The following is a 12,674-nucleotide window of genomic DNA, read 5'->3' as shown; positions in this document are numbered from 1 at the left end:
AAAAATAATAATCTAATGAGTGGTAGAAATTCCGGTTTTTGTTCTTGACTATTAATTAAAGGTGTTTGCACTCTTAAGTTAATGAAGTCTTGTTAGCAAAGTTTAATTTGCACAAATTCTAAAATCTTAATCTTCTCATAATATAATAATTATATTTGTTTTTAGATTGTGCAATAAATTAAAGTGATTATTATACTAAGCAATAAATAATATGTGTGTAGTTAGTGCAATATAATTTGTTAGTCACCAAAGTGGCCAAACTAGAGAAATTAACGCCTACACATATAATATTTATGATCACTTGACATGTGTGTGGATTAATACAATTCATTATTTATTAGCATAGTCAGTATTACAAAAGAGACCGAGTCTGGTTTTTCAACCTGATGAATGTATTATGTTTCTATAGTTTGTTAGTCACCAAAGTAGCCAAACTAAAATGTATAAAATTATTCACACGCACAAATTTTTATGATATTATGTACGCATTTGTATTTATATAGCTTGTTAGTCACTAAAGTGGTCAAACTAGAGAAATTAGCGTCTACACATATAATATTTATGATCACTTGATGCATGTATTATGTTTCTATAGTTTGTTAGTCACCAAAGTGGCCAAACTAAAATGTTTAAAATTATTCACATGCACAAAATTTTATGAGATTATGTATGCATTTGTATTCATATAACTTGTTAGTCACCAAAGTGACCAAACTAGTATGGTTAAGAAAAATATGCACTCATAAAATTGCCATTTATCTATGAAGGTTAATTAAATGCCTATATCAAAAAATAAATAGATAAATTGACTTTCACTATTGCTAGAACTTAAGAATTTACCCAAAGGTGAATCTATCATTCTACGAATAGTGAAAATTATGAGGTATATTAATATGTTAGTCAAACATATATTGTATATCCAAAGATATCGTATATATTTGATAAAAAATATTCAATTACCTATCAAAGATAAAAATGACATTTAAATTATGATAATGTGTCGTAGTATCTACCCAAAGGAGAATTACGATATATTTTTATCGTTTTACTGAATTCACATTATTTTCTGATTTGTGAGCATGTATATCTATTTTGCAGTTATTCCTCTTCATTCGCATGCTTCTTCTGTTACTATGTTCAATGGATTGAACTTCTCTGAATGGAATGGACAAGTCCAATTCCACTTATGTGTGATGGATCTTGACTTGACTCTGCTGAATGACAAACCCACTGCCATTACTGATAAGAGCAGTAAGGATGAGAAGTCTTTTCATAAATCATGGGAGCTTTCTAACAGATTAAGCCTTATGTTTATGCGAATGACTCTTGCTAACAACATTAAGAGTACTATTCCACAAACAGAAAGTGTCAGGGAATACTTGAAGTTTGTGGAAGAACATTTTTCATTCTGCTGACAAGTCTCTGGCTGGTACACTAATGGCTGGAACTCACGACCATGAAGTTTGATGGGTCGCGTAGTATGCAAAATCATATCATCGAGATGACTAACTCTGCAACAAGACTTTCGTACCTTGGGGATGAAAGGGCATGGCACCTTCTTGGTTCAGTTTATTCTGAACTCATTGCCTCTTGAGTATGTACCATTCCAAACTAACTATAACACTATTAAGATAAGAGAGATGTTAGTAAATTGTCCAGTATGCTTACTCAAGAAGAGTCAATACTTAAGAAATAAAAAGGTCATTCCATTAACCTCATGGGTTAATGACTTAAAGTGAAGGTCAACAAGTTTAAGAAGAAGAAAACACCTGCTAAAGTTCCACATGATGCTTATAAGAAACTCAATGCTGATGTTTGTCGTTTCTGTAGAAAGGAAGGACACTATCGCTAAATGAAAGTTTTGTTTAGTTGTGGCATAAACGTTTGGGTCATGTATCCAAAGAACAATTAGAAACATTAGTAAAGAATGAAATTCTTTTGAATTTGAATTTTGTTGATCTTGATATATGTTTGGATTGCATTAAAGGAAAACAGCTTCTTGAAATTATACACACTGATATTTGCAGACCCTTTCATGTTCCATCTTTTGATGGAGAAAAATATTTTATCACCTTTATCAATGATTTTTCATATTATGAATTTATCTATTTATTGAAAGAAAAATCTCAAGCAGCGGACGCTCTCAAAGTGTACTTTAAAGAGGTTGAAAGACAATTAGATAAGAAAGTGAAAATCATTAGGTCAGATAGAGTTGGTGAATATTACGGAAAGTATAATAAATCAGGACAATGTCCAAGTCCATTTGCAAAATTCTTCGAAGAGCATGGCATATGTGCACAGTATACTATGCCATGAAGACCTCAACAAAATGGTGTTGCAGAAAGGCGTAATCGAACACTTATGGATATGGTTATGAGTATGATGAGTAATTCCTCATTACCCAACTCATTGTGGATATATGTTATTAAAATTGTTGTATATTTATTGAACATGATTCCTCGTAAGGCAGTTCCAAAGACCTCTTTTGAATCGTGGACTAGAAGAAAGCCTAGTTTAAGACACCTGCATGTTTGGGGTTGTCAAGCGGAAGCTAGAGTTTATAATCCACATGAAAAAAAATTAGATTCTCGAACGGTAAGTGGTTACTTTATTGGTTATCCAGAGAAATCTAAAGGGTATAGGTTTTACTGTTCAAATCATAGTTCGAGAATCGTTGAAATCGATAATGCAAAATTCATTGAGAATGGTGAAGTTAGTGGGAGTGTTGAACGACAAAGTGTGGAAATTAATGAGGTAAGGGTAAATATTCCATTGCCCTTGAATGTGCCTACTTCCACACCAATAACAAATGTTGCTCCTCTTGTTGAAGAACATTTTAACAATGTTGAACAATATTTGGGTGAAACATTTCAAGAAAAAACTAACTCACAAGTATCTGACGCAAATGAACCACAAACAGTGCCATTAAGAAAATCTCAAAGAGAAAAAAAAATCGGCCGTTTCAGATGATTATGTTATTTATTTGCAAGGGTTAGATTTTGACATTGGAATTAATAAAGATCCGATTTCATTTTCACAAGCCATAGAAATTACTGAGTCTGATAAATGGATTGCTGCCATGAATGAAGAGTTATAATTCATGGAATACAACAAAGTCTGGGATCTTGTTCAATTACCAGAAAGTTTTAAAAGAATCGGGTGTGGATGAGTCTTCAAGACCAAATATGATTCTAATGGTAATATTGAACGATATAAAGTTAGACGTGTTGCCAAGGGATACACTCAAAAAAGAGGCATTGATTATAAAGAAACCTTTTCACCGGTCTCAAAGAAAGACTCGTTAAGAATTGTTTTGGCATTGGTAGATCATTATGATTTAAAGTTACATCAAATGGATGTGAAAACTACCTTTCTTAATGGAGACCTCGAATGAGGATGTTTATATGGACCAACCAAAGGGTTTCAAAATTAAAGGAAAAGATCAAATGGTGTATAAGCTAAAGAAGACAATATATGAACTCAAACAAGCCTCACGACAATGGTATATAATGATACCATAACATCTTTTGGATTTAAGGAGATTACCGCTGATCGGTGTATATATCAAAAGATCATTGGGAGTGAGTTTATATTTTTAGTCATGTATGTTGATGACAATTTACTTACTGCTAATGATTTAGGCATAATTGCGTGAGAAGAATGACTTTCTCTCTATGAACTTTGAAATGAAAGATATGGGTGAGATATCCTATGTGATAGGGATAGAAATATTCGGTGATAGATCACAAGAATTATTGAGATTGTCTCAAAAAAGGCTATATCGAAAGAGACCTAGAGAGATTTAACATGAACAATTGTTCAACAAGAATAGTTCCTATTAAAAAAAAGGGGAAAAATTTAATCTCATGCAATGCCCAAAGAATGATGTAGAACGAAAAGAAATGGAAACAATTCCTTATCTTCTAGTTTTGGAAGTTTGATGTATGTTCAAACTTGCACAAGATTGGATATTAATTTTGCGGTCGAAATGATAGAAAGATATCAAAGTAATCCTAGAATTGATCAATGAAAAACCACAAAGAAAGTTTGTGGCATGTTATGAAGCCACAATTCATGCATTATGGTTGCAGAACTTCATTTCAGGACTTAGGGTTGTCGACACCATTACCAAGCCGCTGAAAATTTATTGTGATATTACTGCAACAATATTCTTCTCCAAGAACGATAAGTACTCCAAAGGTGCCAAACATATGAAATTAAAGTATTTTACTGTCAAGGAAGAAGTTCAGAAACAAAGAGTGTTACTTGAGAATATTAGAACTGATCTCATGATTGCAGATCCGTTAACAAAAGGCTTACAACCAAAGACATTTGAAGAACATTTTCAAAGAATGAGTCTTGGTTGTACTTATGATTGATACTTTTATGATGTTTTTACACTCTGAGCACTATTATGTGTTTCTGATATACATTAATGAATTTCTTGTTTCTCATAATGGTGTATACATTATTGTTTTGAGATATTACAAGATAAGTCTTTATGAGACATTATTGTGGACCGTAATGTTATATGTTTTTATAGTTTATGAACCTAGTATGATAAGTTGCTAATGTAGTAGTATATGGAAGGAAGTATGTAGCTTAAAATTTATGTACAACCATCATAACTCGCATTAGTACTTTGTTATATTGTGGCATGTATGATGGACATTATTGTCATGCCCCGAGCCTACACCCTGGACGTGGCTGGCACTCGAAGACCATTGCTGGCCTCAAGAGAACTCTTGGCCTGGCTTACTAACTCAGTGGAAAACTATATGCATAATTATAAAGATCAATAGCACACTACTCAACTTAACTAATGAAATAACTTAGAATGTTTAATAGTCAACATTCAACTTGGCCAAAATGGCAACTCAAGTCTTAACATATGAAATGAAAAGTAAAGACAACTGAATTCACTAACTAACTGTCTGACTGTCTGACTATCTATGAAGCCTCTAAACAACTGAGATGGATGTCGGGACAGGCCCGCCACATCCTAATGAACTAATACTAAAACTTAAAGCAATGTGAAGGAGTCCTCTGGAATGCGAAAAGGCTGACCAACAGACTCTGAACTGCTCACTGGATCAACGAATAAGCCTGATGCTGATTCTAGTTACCTGTGTCTGCATCATAAGACGATGCAGGCCAACTGGCATCAGTACATTGAATGTACGAGTATGCGAGTTGGAATGCTAAAACAACATAGGCTCGAAAGAGATTATGAAAGAAACACCTACTTGGCTCTTCTCAACTCTTGAATACTTAAATAAACTCATTTCATTATATAACAGTTTAAAACAAGTGCAATATAAAGAAAAATTGTTGAAAACATGCTGTCAATTCATAATCATAATATCATAAAAAGACAAACCATGCTCCCTCTCAAAGTCTCATACCCCCATTCACACTAAGCAGAACCCCTTGAGGAACCATGCTACTACTGTTGTGGGAGTTTCTCTAACCGACAACCATCACTAAGAACTATAATGATGATACAACGCTTTACCTCATGCTGCCGAGGCCCATCCTATACCTTGCCGTGATATAGGAAGCTAACTCACTAAGTGGATCCACTAGTCTATGCGAAAAAGATTCATCTAAAAAGTATGACCCTTTTCTACCCATGATGGCTACATGATTTATGGAGACCTGAGTTAATATGAACTCGCATCCCCATATCGGTGCTCAGTACTACTCCCAAAAATACTTAGTTCTTTATGTTTAAACATATACCTCTTCTGTGATTTGAGATTAGTGCTCAAAAACATAGCTCAAAGGCCATCTCGAAAATCTCAGTTTACCTGCTTACTTCATTTAGAAAGCTATTTCTCTTTTCTGAAAACTTGCCCGAAGGCTCTTTGAAAATCTCAGTTTCCGTTCTTATTTAAATGTGAAAACATTTTAAATCTTTTTGGGAATACTTAGTCCCCATATACTTTTGAAGAAATGAACTTCAATCTTTACTCTTTACTCAACTTGAACTGTAAGTCTTAAAACAAAATTAAAAGCATTTGCAAAAGACTACTTGAAAAGACTCGAAGAACTTCCTAAACTTGGCTCTTAACTTTCCTTGAATTTGAATTTATGGATTAAAGGTTATGATTCATGTTTTTGGATGATTTCTAGATGTTTAAAAGTCATTTAGAGTAGTTAGAATCAATAGAAAGTGTTAATACACTTTAAAAGGACTTAAATAGGCTAAACGACGAAAACTGGTGAAAAACGATGATTTGGGCGCATCCCGGCCGCACCGCGCCAGCCCCAACTTACTGGGGCTCAAATCTGGCTCACTACTGGCTCGCCGCCCCAGACTACCTGGCGCTATGGGGGCGCGTCGCGCCAGCCTCCCTTCAGGCAAAAAATTTGATGAGCTATTGATCTGGTTTTCTGATCCTAAATCGTTTTAATTCGATTCTTTTTCTCAAATTCACTTTAGATTCATGTACCCAAATTATATACACAAAATCTAACCCAACAACTTAAAGAAACAACACTTAATCATCAAGAAACTCCTTAATCCCAACTCATGTTCAAGAACGAAATAAATTCAAGAACAACTATCAAGAACATCAAATTCTCAATCTTTTTAGGACGAAAATACGCTGAATTAAACATGCTTGGCGCGTGGGTGAACTAACCCAATGCTATGTAATCTCACATACCTCTTAAGGATCAAACCCATGACGAAAATCCGCTACAACACGCAAGGATCTCGACGGACGCTTGATCCTCTCCTCTTTTCTCCTCTTTTCTCTTCTTCTCTCTTCTTGAACTCTCAACTAAAACTCTATGCTAATTTTAGGATTATAAAACTGAACTGAATAGGATTAGACCCTAAAATATTATTAAAAATGAATTAAATCTGATTGAATAAGGAAAAGACCAAAATACCCCTCACTATTTTTGGCTAACTTTGCTTAACTTGACAACCTAACTTCAAAAGGCCATATCTCACTCATCCAAAATCGAAACTTAGCAAACTCGGTGGCTTTAGAAAGATAATTCAAAGATCTTTCCTAAGGTACCTGGTAGCATACGTAACACATCCTGAGCTAGGAGTTATGGTCGTTTGAAGTTGACTCAAAACTCATACTTAGCTTAATTTGCAAAATTTTAGATTTTGCTATTTCCAATTTAGTTCTTTTTCGAACTCAAGGTGCTATATCTAGTGAACTTAACACTTAAGAAATTTTAATTCCTCGGTAAAATCCTACTCACAACGAAGGATGGTTCAAGTCTTAGCTCAAAAATTTTCTGGGGTGTTACAATTATAGAAGATATTTATTATATGCGCAATGTTTATGAAATATTAATGTTATATGATTATTGGGCCAAGTGGGAGAATGTAAGAATTATTAATTATTTCTTACTTATGGCCCAAGTTTACTTGCAGCCCAAGCAATACCATAAATAATATTTAATGAATAATAGGTCTCGTCCGTACATTTGTTACTTGATGGACGTACCAGATTAAGTCTTAACCTCTATAAATTGGTCATCCTTCCACCTATTAGGATTACCTCATATTCTCTACAATAATTTCATTGCTGACGGTTGTGGTAATGTAAGGCTAGGGCAAGGAGGTAGAAACTAATTTACGACTAACACTTTCGCTTTTCTCTATGATGATGTCTTCCGCATCAGGTATATGCCTCTAACGACCTCTATGTAAGATTATCATGTTCAAGATTCTGATATTATGTATTAAAGTATTTAATCTTACATTTGTATCTTGGTTCAGTTTATTATTGGATAGACTAGACTTATTGTAGAACTGAATTTGGTTCTCAAACATTAAGTCTCATTATCAAAATACTTTAGTCGAGCAGTCAATATTTCTTAAATCAACAGGAAGATCATATGATCTGATCTACATAATGTTTGATCTTACGAAAGTTATCTATTTGCATTTACGGGTATTGTCATATTATCATATTCTATAAGGTAGTCAAATATTGATATTTGTTTCAAATCAAGCAAAGACACTATCAACTTTTAAAGCATGTGACTCAAACACATCAAGAGATGTGTGATTTTAATTTGAAAAGAATATTCAAGTAATATTGCAGACATACTACTTGCAAATTTCAACTGAAAGAAGAATATATTAACGAAGACCACGATAAAGTTAATTTCAGCAAAATACTTTTTCAGACACAATTCTCAATGCAATTGTGAAAATATTTTTTTTCTTAAAATATAAAATATGATAGTTTGGCGGAATAGCTCACTGAGGATCGGTGATCTCAACATTTGAGAAGTTTTTACATAAGGGGAAAATTAATTGTCTTTGAGATATCAAGTAATGATTTTATTAAGGGGAATAAAGAAGGCATCACACCTTTTCTTTCTTTGATAAGGTTTTGTCCTACTTGGTTTTCTTTAGAAGATTTTTAACGAGGTAACAAACAATCCATACTAAAAGATATGTGTATTCTCTTTTTTATTATTAAAATTTATTTTTAACAAGATTTTTTCTTAATAAAATTTTAAGGAGGCACACCATCTCTGGACGTCCAACAGAAAGTGTTACAAATATCATTTTTATGAATGTCAACAAAATGAATCTCTCCATCTTCCCACTAACACTTGACCATTAAAAATAGAGGCACGCGTGCTCTTATTATAGACACTTGAATATATTTAGGAGAATAAAAGAAAACTCTCATTTTTTGTGTCTGTACATTTTCTTGGTTATAATATTAGTTAGGGGTGTATATGATCGAGTTTTTTAAATATCAAATTAAATTATTTGTGTTAAAAAAAATTTAAATTTATAAACTACACCAAACTAATAAAACTCGATTTTTTTCTGGTTTTTCAACCTTGGGTTGGTTTGGATTTTTCAAATACCAAATCAAACCATTGTGTCCGATTTTTAAATTTTTAAATCAAACCAAACTAATAAAACCTCAATTTTTTTTTCAGATTTTTGGATTTTTCCGGTAAAGTATGCATACAAACATATAATTAACTTGTGCTCAAAATATTTCTTTAGTCCAACCAAAATACAATTATCTAAGGTGTTTCTTAAGAAAATAACACAAAATATGAGATGAGTGATGACACTAAAATATTCAATAAAAAATAATAACGAAATCATCATATAAAATAAATATTGCAAAGTCATAATTAAAATGATCATAATTTAAAAGTACTAAATAATGCTAAAATAAGTCTAATATCTAGGAACTACAACCTTTATTAGACCATTCATAATTCTAAGTCTCAAAAAGCTTGAAAAAAAATATGTTAAAAGATAAAAATTATGAAAACGAAAACGTATAAGTAATATTTAGAAATTACATCAAAGTAAATACTTTTATGTATAAAATAAATTTTAAAAAATATATATATAATGTCGAGTTGGTTTGGTCTTGAGTTGATTTTTTTTAGTTAAAACCAAACCAAGCCAAGTATAGTCGGGTTAATTTTTTCAATACCAAACCAAGTCAAATCAAACCATTAATCGATATTTTTTTTCAATTTGACTCAATTTATGATTTAATTCGATTTTGTACGCTCCTAATATTAGTCTTTTAGCTTAGTTGTATAGCATATTAGAGGGAACATTGTTATTCACGGAAAAGTGAGATAAATGGTGATAGAAAAAAGGAATAGGCATTTTGGCAAAGAGAGTGAATATAGAAAAATAAGGAAAAACAAGGATTGCATAATTTATTAATGGGAAAAGAAATACTAATTGAGTTTATGGATAAATGTCTAGGAGAGGATTAGCAAGATTCCATACAGCTGCATCAGCTTCGCCGCATGAGTGATGCACATGTTTCATCCTCTCTACCGAATTGCATACTCCGCTGCATGACCAATCAAATGATGCCACACACATATTCCCTCCTTTTGCCTTCCATTCACAATCTGGAGGAGTCCCACAGCACATTGAACGTTCATCCACATGTTCCACTTCCAGCCCAATTAACCACGATCCCAATGAAACATCTTCATTTGCATATCTATGTAATATACCCCTGATATTTTCATCATAAATGTACAATCATGTTAAAATTTGTTATCTTATTCGTTATTCGATCTAAAATTGCATTTAAGAAACGTACGAGTTCATGGAGATGTAAGCAGCAAGGTCTCTTGAGATGGCATATATTTGACCTGTCGCATGCCTGAAATACTTGTTTCCTTCTTCTCCGAATTTCAAATACTCCGGCTCATGATACTTTAATCCTCTGCAAAAATAATATTTCGATCCTGAAGGAAATAAATTCCGATTTTGTTTTAAGGAACAAATTGAAGACGGACTAGACTCACTTTTGGGAAAGAACTGGCCCTGACTTCATGCACCCAATATAGACTCGTGGTTTTAATTTGTATTTTGCTAATGTACCAGCAAGCATACCTGCAAAAGTTTTAGTTAATTACATAAGTTATGTATGCATTAAGTAGTTATGATGTTTTGAAGGCTAAATTAGGTACCCAAGTTGAGATGGACATCATCATCCACTTTAACGTAGAAGTCCGCGTCCCAAATGGAGACAACTTTAGAGAAATATAATCTCGTCTTGGTGGACAGCTCATGATAACCCTCGATGTGGTCAAGTCGAAGGAAATCTTTGTACTGAACCTCCTCGCTATCAATGGCACGATCCAAAACTCCTCCTTGTGTAGCACTACGTCCTATCACAAACCGTATTACTATCCCCTTCTCTTTCTCTAATTTCCGTAGCTTATCTCCTGCATTACGAATATACATGGATCAAAATCATCTATACAATTCAAACTATTTATAACAACAAGCAACACCTTTAGGCATCCATGTTTCTCTTAGAGAATCGCGTCTTTTTCTGCTGCTGAATGCCGTATTTATTCCAATCACCATAAATGCTTTATTTGGAATGCTCTGATTTGATGCTCTGTTTTCCTTTGTATGTTGGGTGACTTTTTGCCTTGTCCTTGCTATAGCTAGTTCCATCTCCAATGTAGATATACTTTTATCAAGTGATCTGTTACAAAAAATATACGCAAATTTGAATGGTATTTGAGTCATGCACTGGATTAAAATGTGTGATCGTCTCATTTAAAAGTTAAAGTTGTTAAAGACAGCATACTATTAATTATTTTGATACATTATCAAGAATGTGCTTACTTAATAGCTTGATGGGTTTTCATGACTTCCCCCATGATGTATCCGGAATTGCTTTCCGCTAATTTCTGCCAAAATATATGAAAAATGAAGTGAAAATCATTCATAACAGCACGGAAAGTTGAATTTTCAAACAACAATAAGTAGTTGTTTCAAAATTGAGCTTACACGCTTGTGATCACATTCGCGTGAAATGGTGCTAAGCTTTTCATGATTAGACATGGTGGGGATCACGAGGTCGGTGTTTATTTCAGAATCAGGTTGAGTCCATTTCCGGCTAGCAAAAATAGTTCCTGCCAGAAAGCTAGCAAGGCATAGCAGCATTATGGTTTTCCCAGAGACTGGCAGCTTCCCTGATCTCATTTTTTGAATTTGGCAGACACAGAGCCGATGACCACAACTAGGCCGTCACTGTTTAGATTCTTTTGGCCGGCAGCACCCTGTTATTTGTTTCTTTTTGCAATATTCTTCACAAAGAACAACATTTAATATCTGTTATATATAAAATGATAACGACTTCAAAATTTGGCTGAATGATTTGTAAATGCAATTCCGTAAATAAGGGAAGTGAAACATGTCATGCTGAATCGCATGGAATGTCAAGAACTAATAGTAACAACCACATTTGAGGAAGGGTGTTTGGTCTGAACCAGACTAAGAAATAAATTAGTTTACTCAATCATTTCACAGCGTGAAGAACAAAGATGGAAACACTGGACAGAAACTCTGTATCAAAAGTAAATCAATCATATTAGGAAGATTGGTCAAAAATAAAAATTTATTAATCAGAAGATATTAATACTACTTCCTGAAATGAATTGGAAATTCATTTATCATGTGCAATGTCATAAACAAGATTACCTCATTTGGAATACAAACAAGTGGAATACAATAGATATAACGATATTCATTTTCAGCTAAAAGACGTCGTTCGATTTGGGTACACTATTTTTTCACAAATGTGCAGTTTTGTTACAGTAATAGAACAGATCATAGTACCTGCTAGGACATGATAATTGAAGTGGCAATTGCGATATGAAATATGTGTGTCATTTTAAAGAAGCTTCCCTTCCTAGTAGATGAAAAAGTCCAGCTGCAAGCCAGGCAGTTTAGTCATGTAACTGTCATGTTCCAACTAACTACAAGGCACCTTTCTCTTAGTACTTGATTTACTTTTGTATATGAACATCCTCCTAAAGATCGATGCAATTAAATTTGACAAGATTGGCCTAAATATCAGCTCTTTGGACGCCCCAGTTTTTTCATAATGTTGGAAAAACAAATGGATTTAGGAGAATTTATTGTTTGTCAAATATTTTGAAATTAAGAAGACAAATTTCCTCCATTAGACTTTTGATCTAATAACCAAAGAAGAAAGTATCGTTTTTGTTTTGACCCTATAATAAAGATCCTTCACTTTTAAGAAATTATATAAAAAATTTATGGGCAATATTTTTGTTCGAATTAAAAAAAATTGGGCATGTGAGATGCTTTAAGATGGTTCTTGAAAAGAATTATCGTCCCACAATTGTGCAAAAACATTTTGCTA

At 33.2% G+C, this 12,674-nt stretch overlaps 1 protein-coding gene across 1 annotated transcript; it reads right to left on the bottom strand.

Annotated features, from left to right (window-relative positions):
* Window positions 1-9,718: 9,718 nt before the first annotated feature.
* On the bottom strand, window positions 9,719-11,525 carry LOC125840653 (probable beta-1,3-galactosyltransferase 8). The gene is made up of 7 exons (XM_049519631.1): window positions 11,294-11,525; window positions 11,129-11,193; window positions 10,786-10,985; window positions 10,459-10,716; window positions 10,294-10,381; window positions 10,086-10,211; window positions 9,719-9,998 (listed from the first exon to the last, which is right to left on the bottom strand). The coding sequence occupies exons 1-7, from the start codon at window positions 11,486-11,488 to the stop codon at window positions 9,719-9,721; spliced, it is 1,212 nt and encodes a 403-aa protein (XP_049375588.1). The 5' UTR covers window positions 11,489-11,525.
* Window positions 11,526-12,674: the final 1,149 nt, after the last annotated feature.

This window comes from Solanum verrucosum, unplaced genomic scaffold, assembly GCF_900185275.1.
Source record: "Solanum verrucosum unplaced genomic scaffold, falcon-dt-bn FXZP01000176.1, whole genome shotgun sequence".
In the NCBI taxonomy this organism is placed as follows: domain Eukaryota; kingdom Viridiplantae; phylum Streptophyta; class Magnoliopsida; order Solanales; family Solanaceae; genus Solanum; species Solanum verrucosum.
Note: the sequence above shows the minus strand (reverse complement) of the source record. Positions and strands in the feature narration are given on the sequence as shown.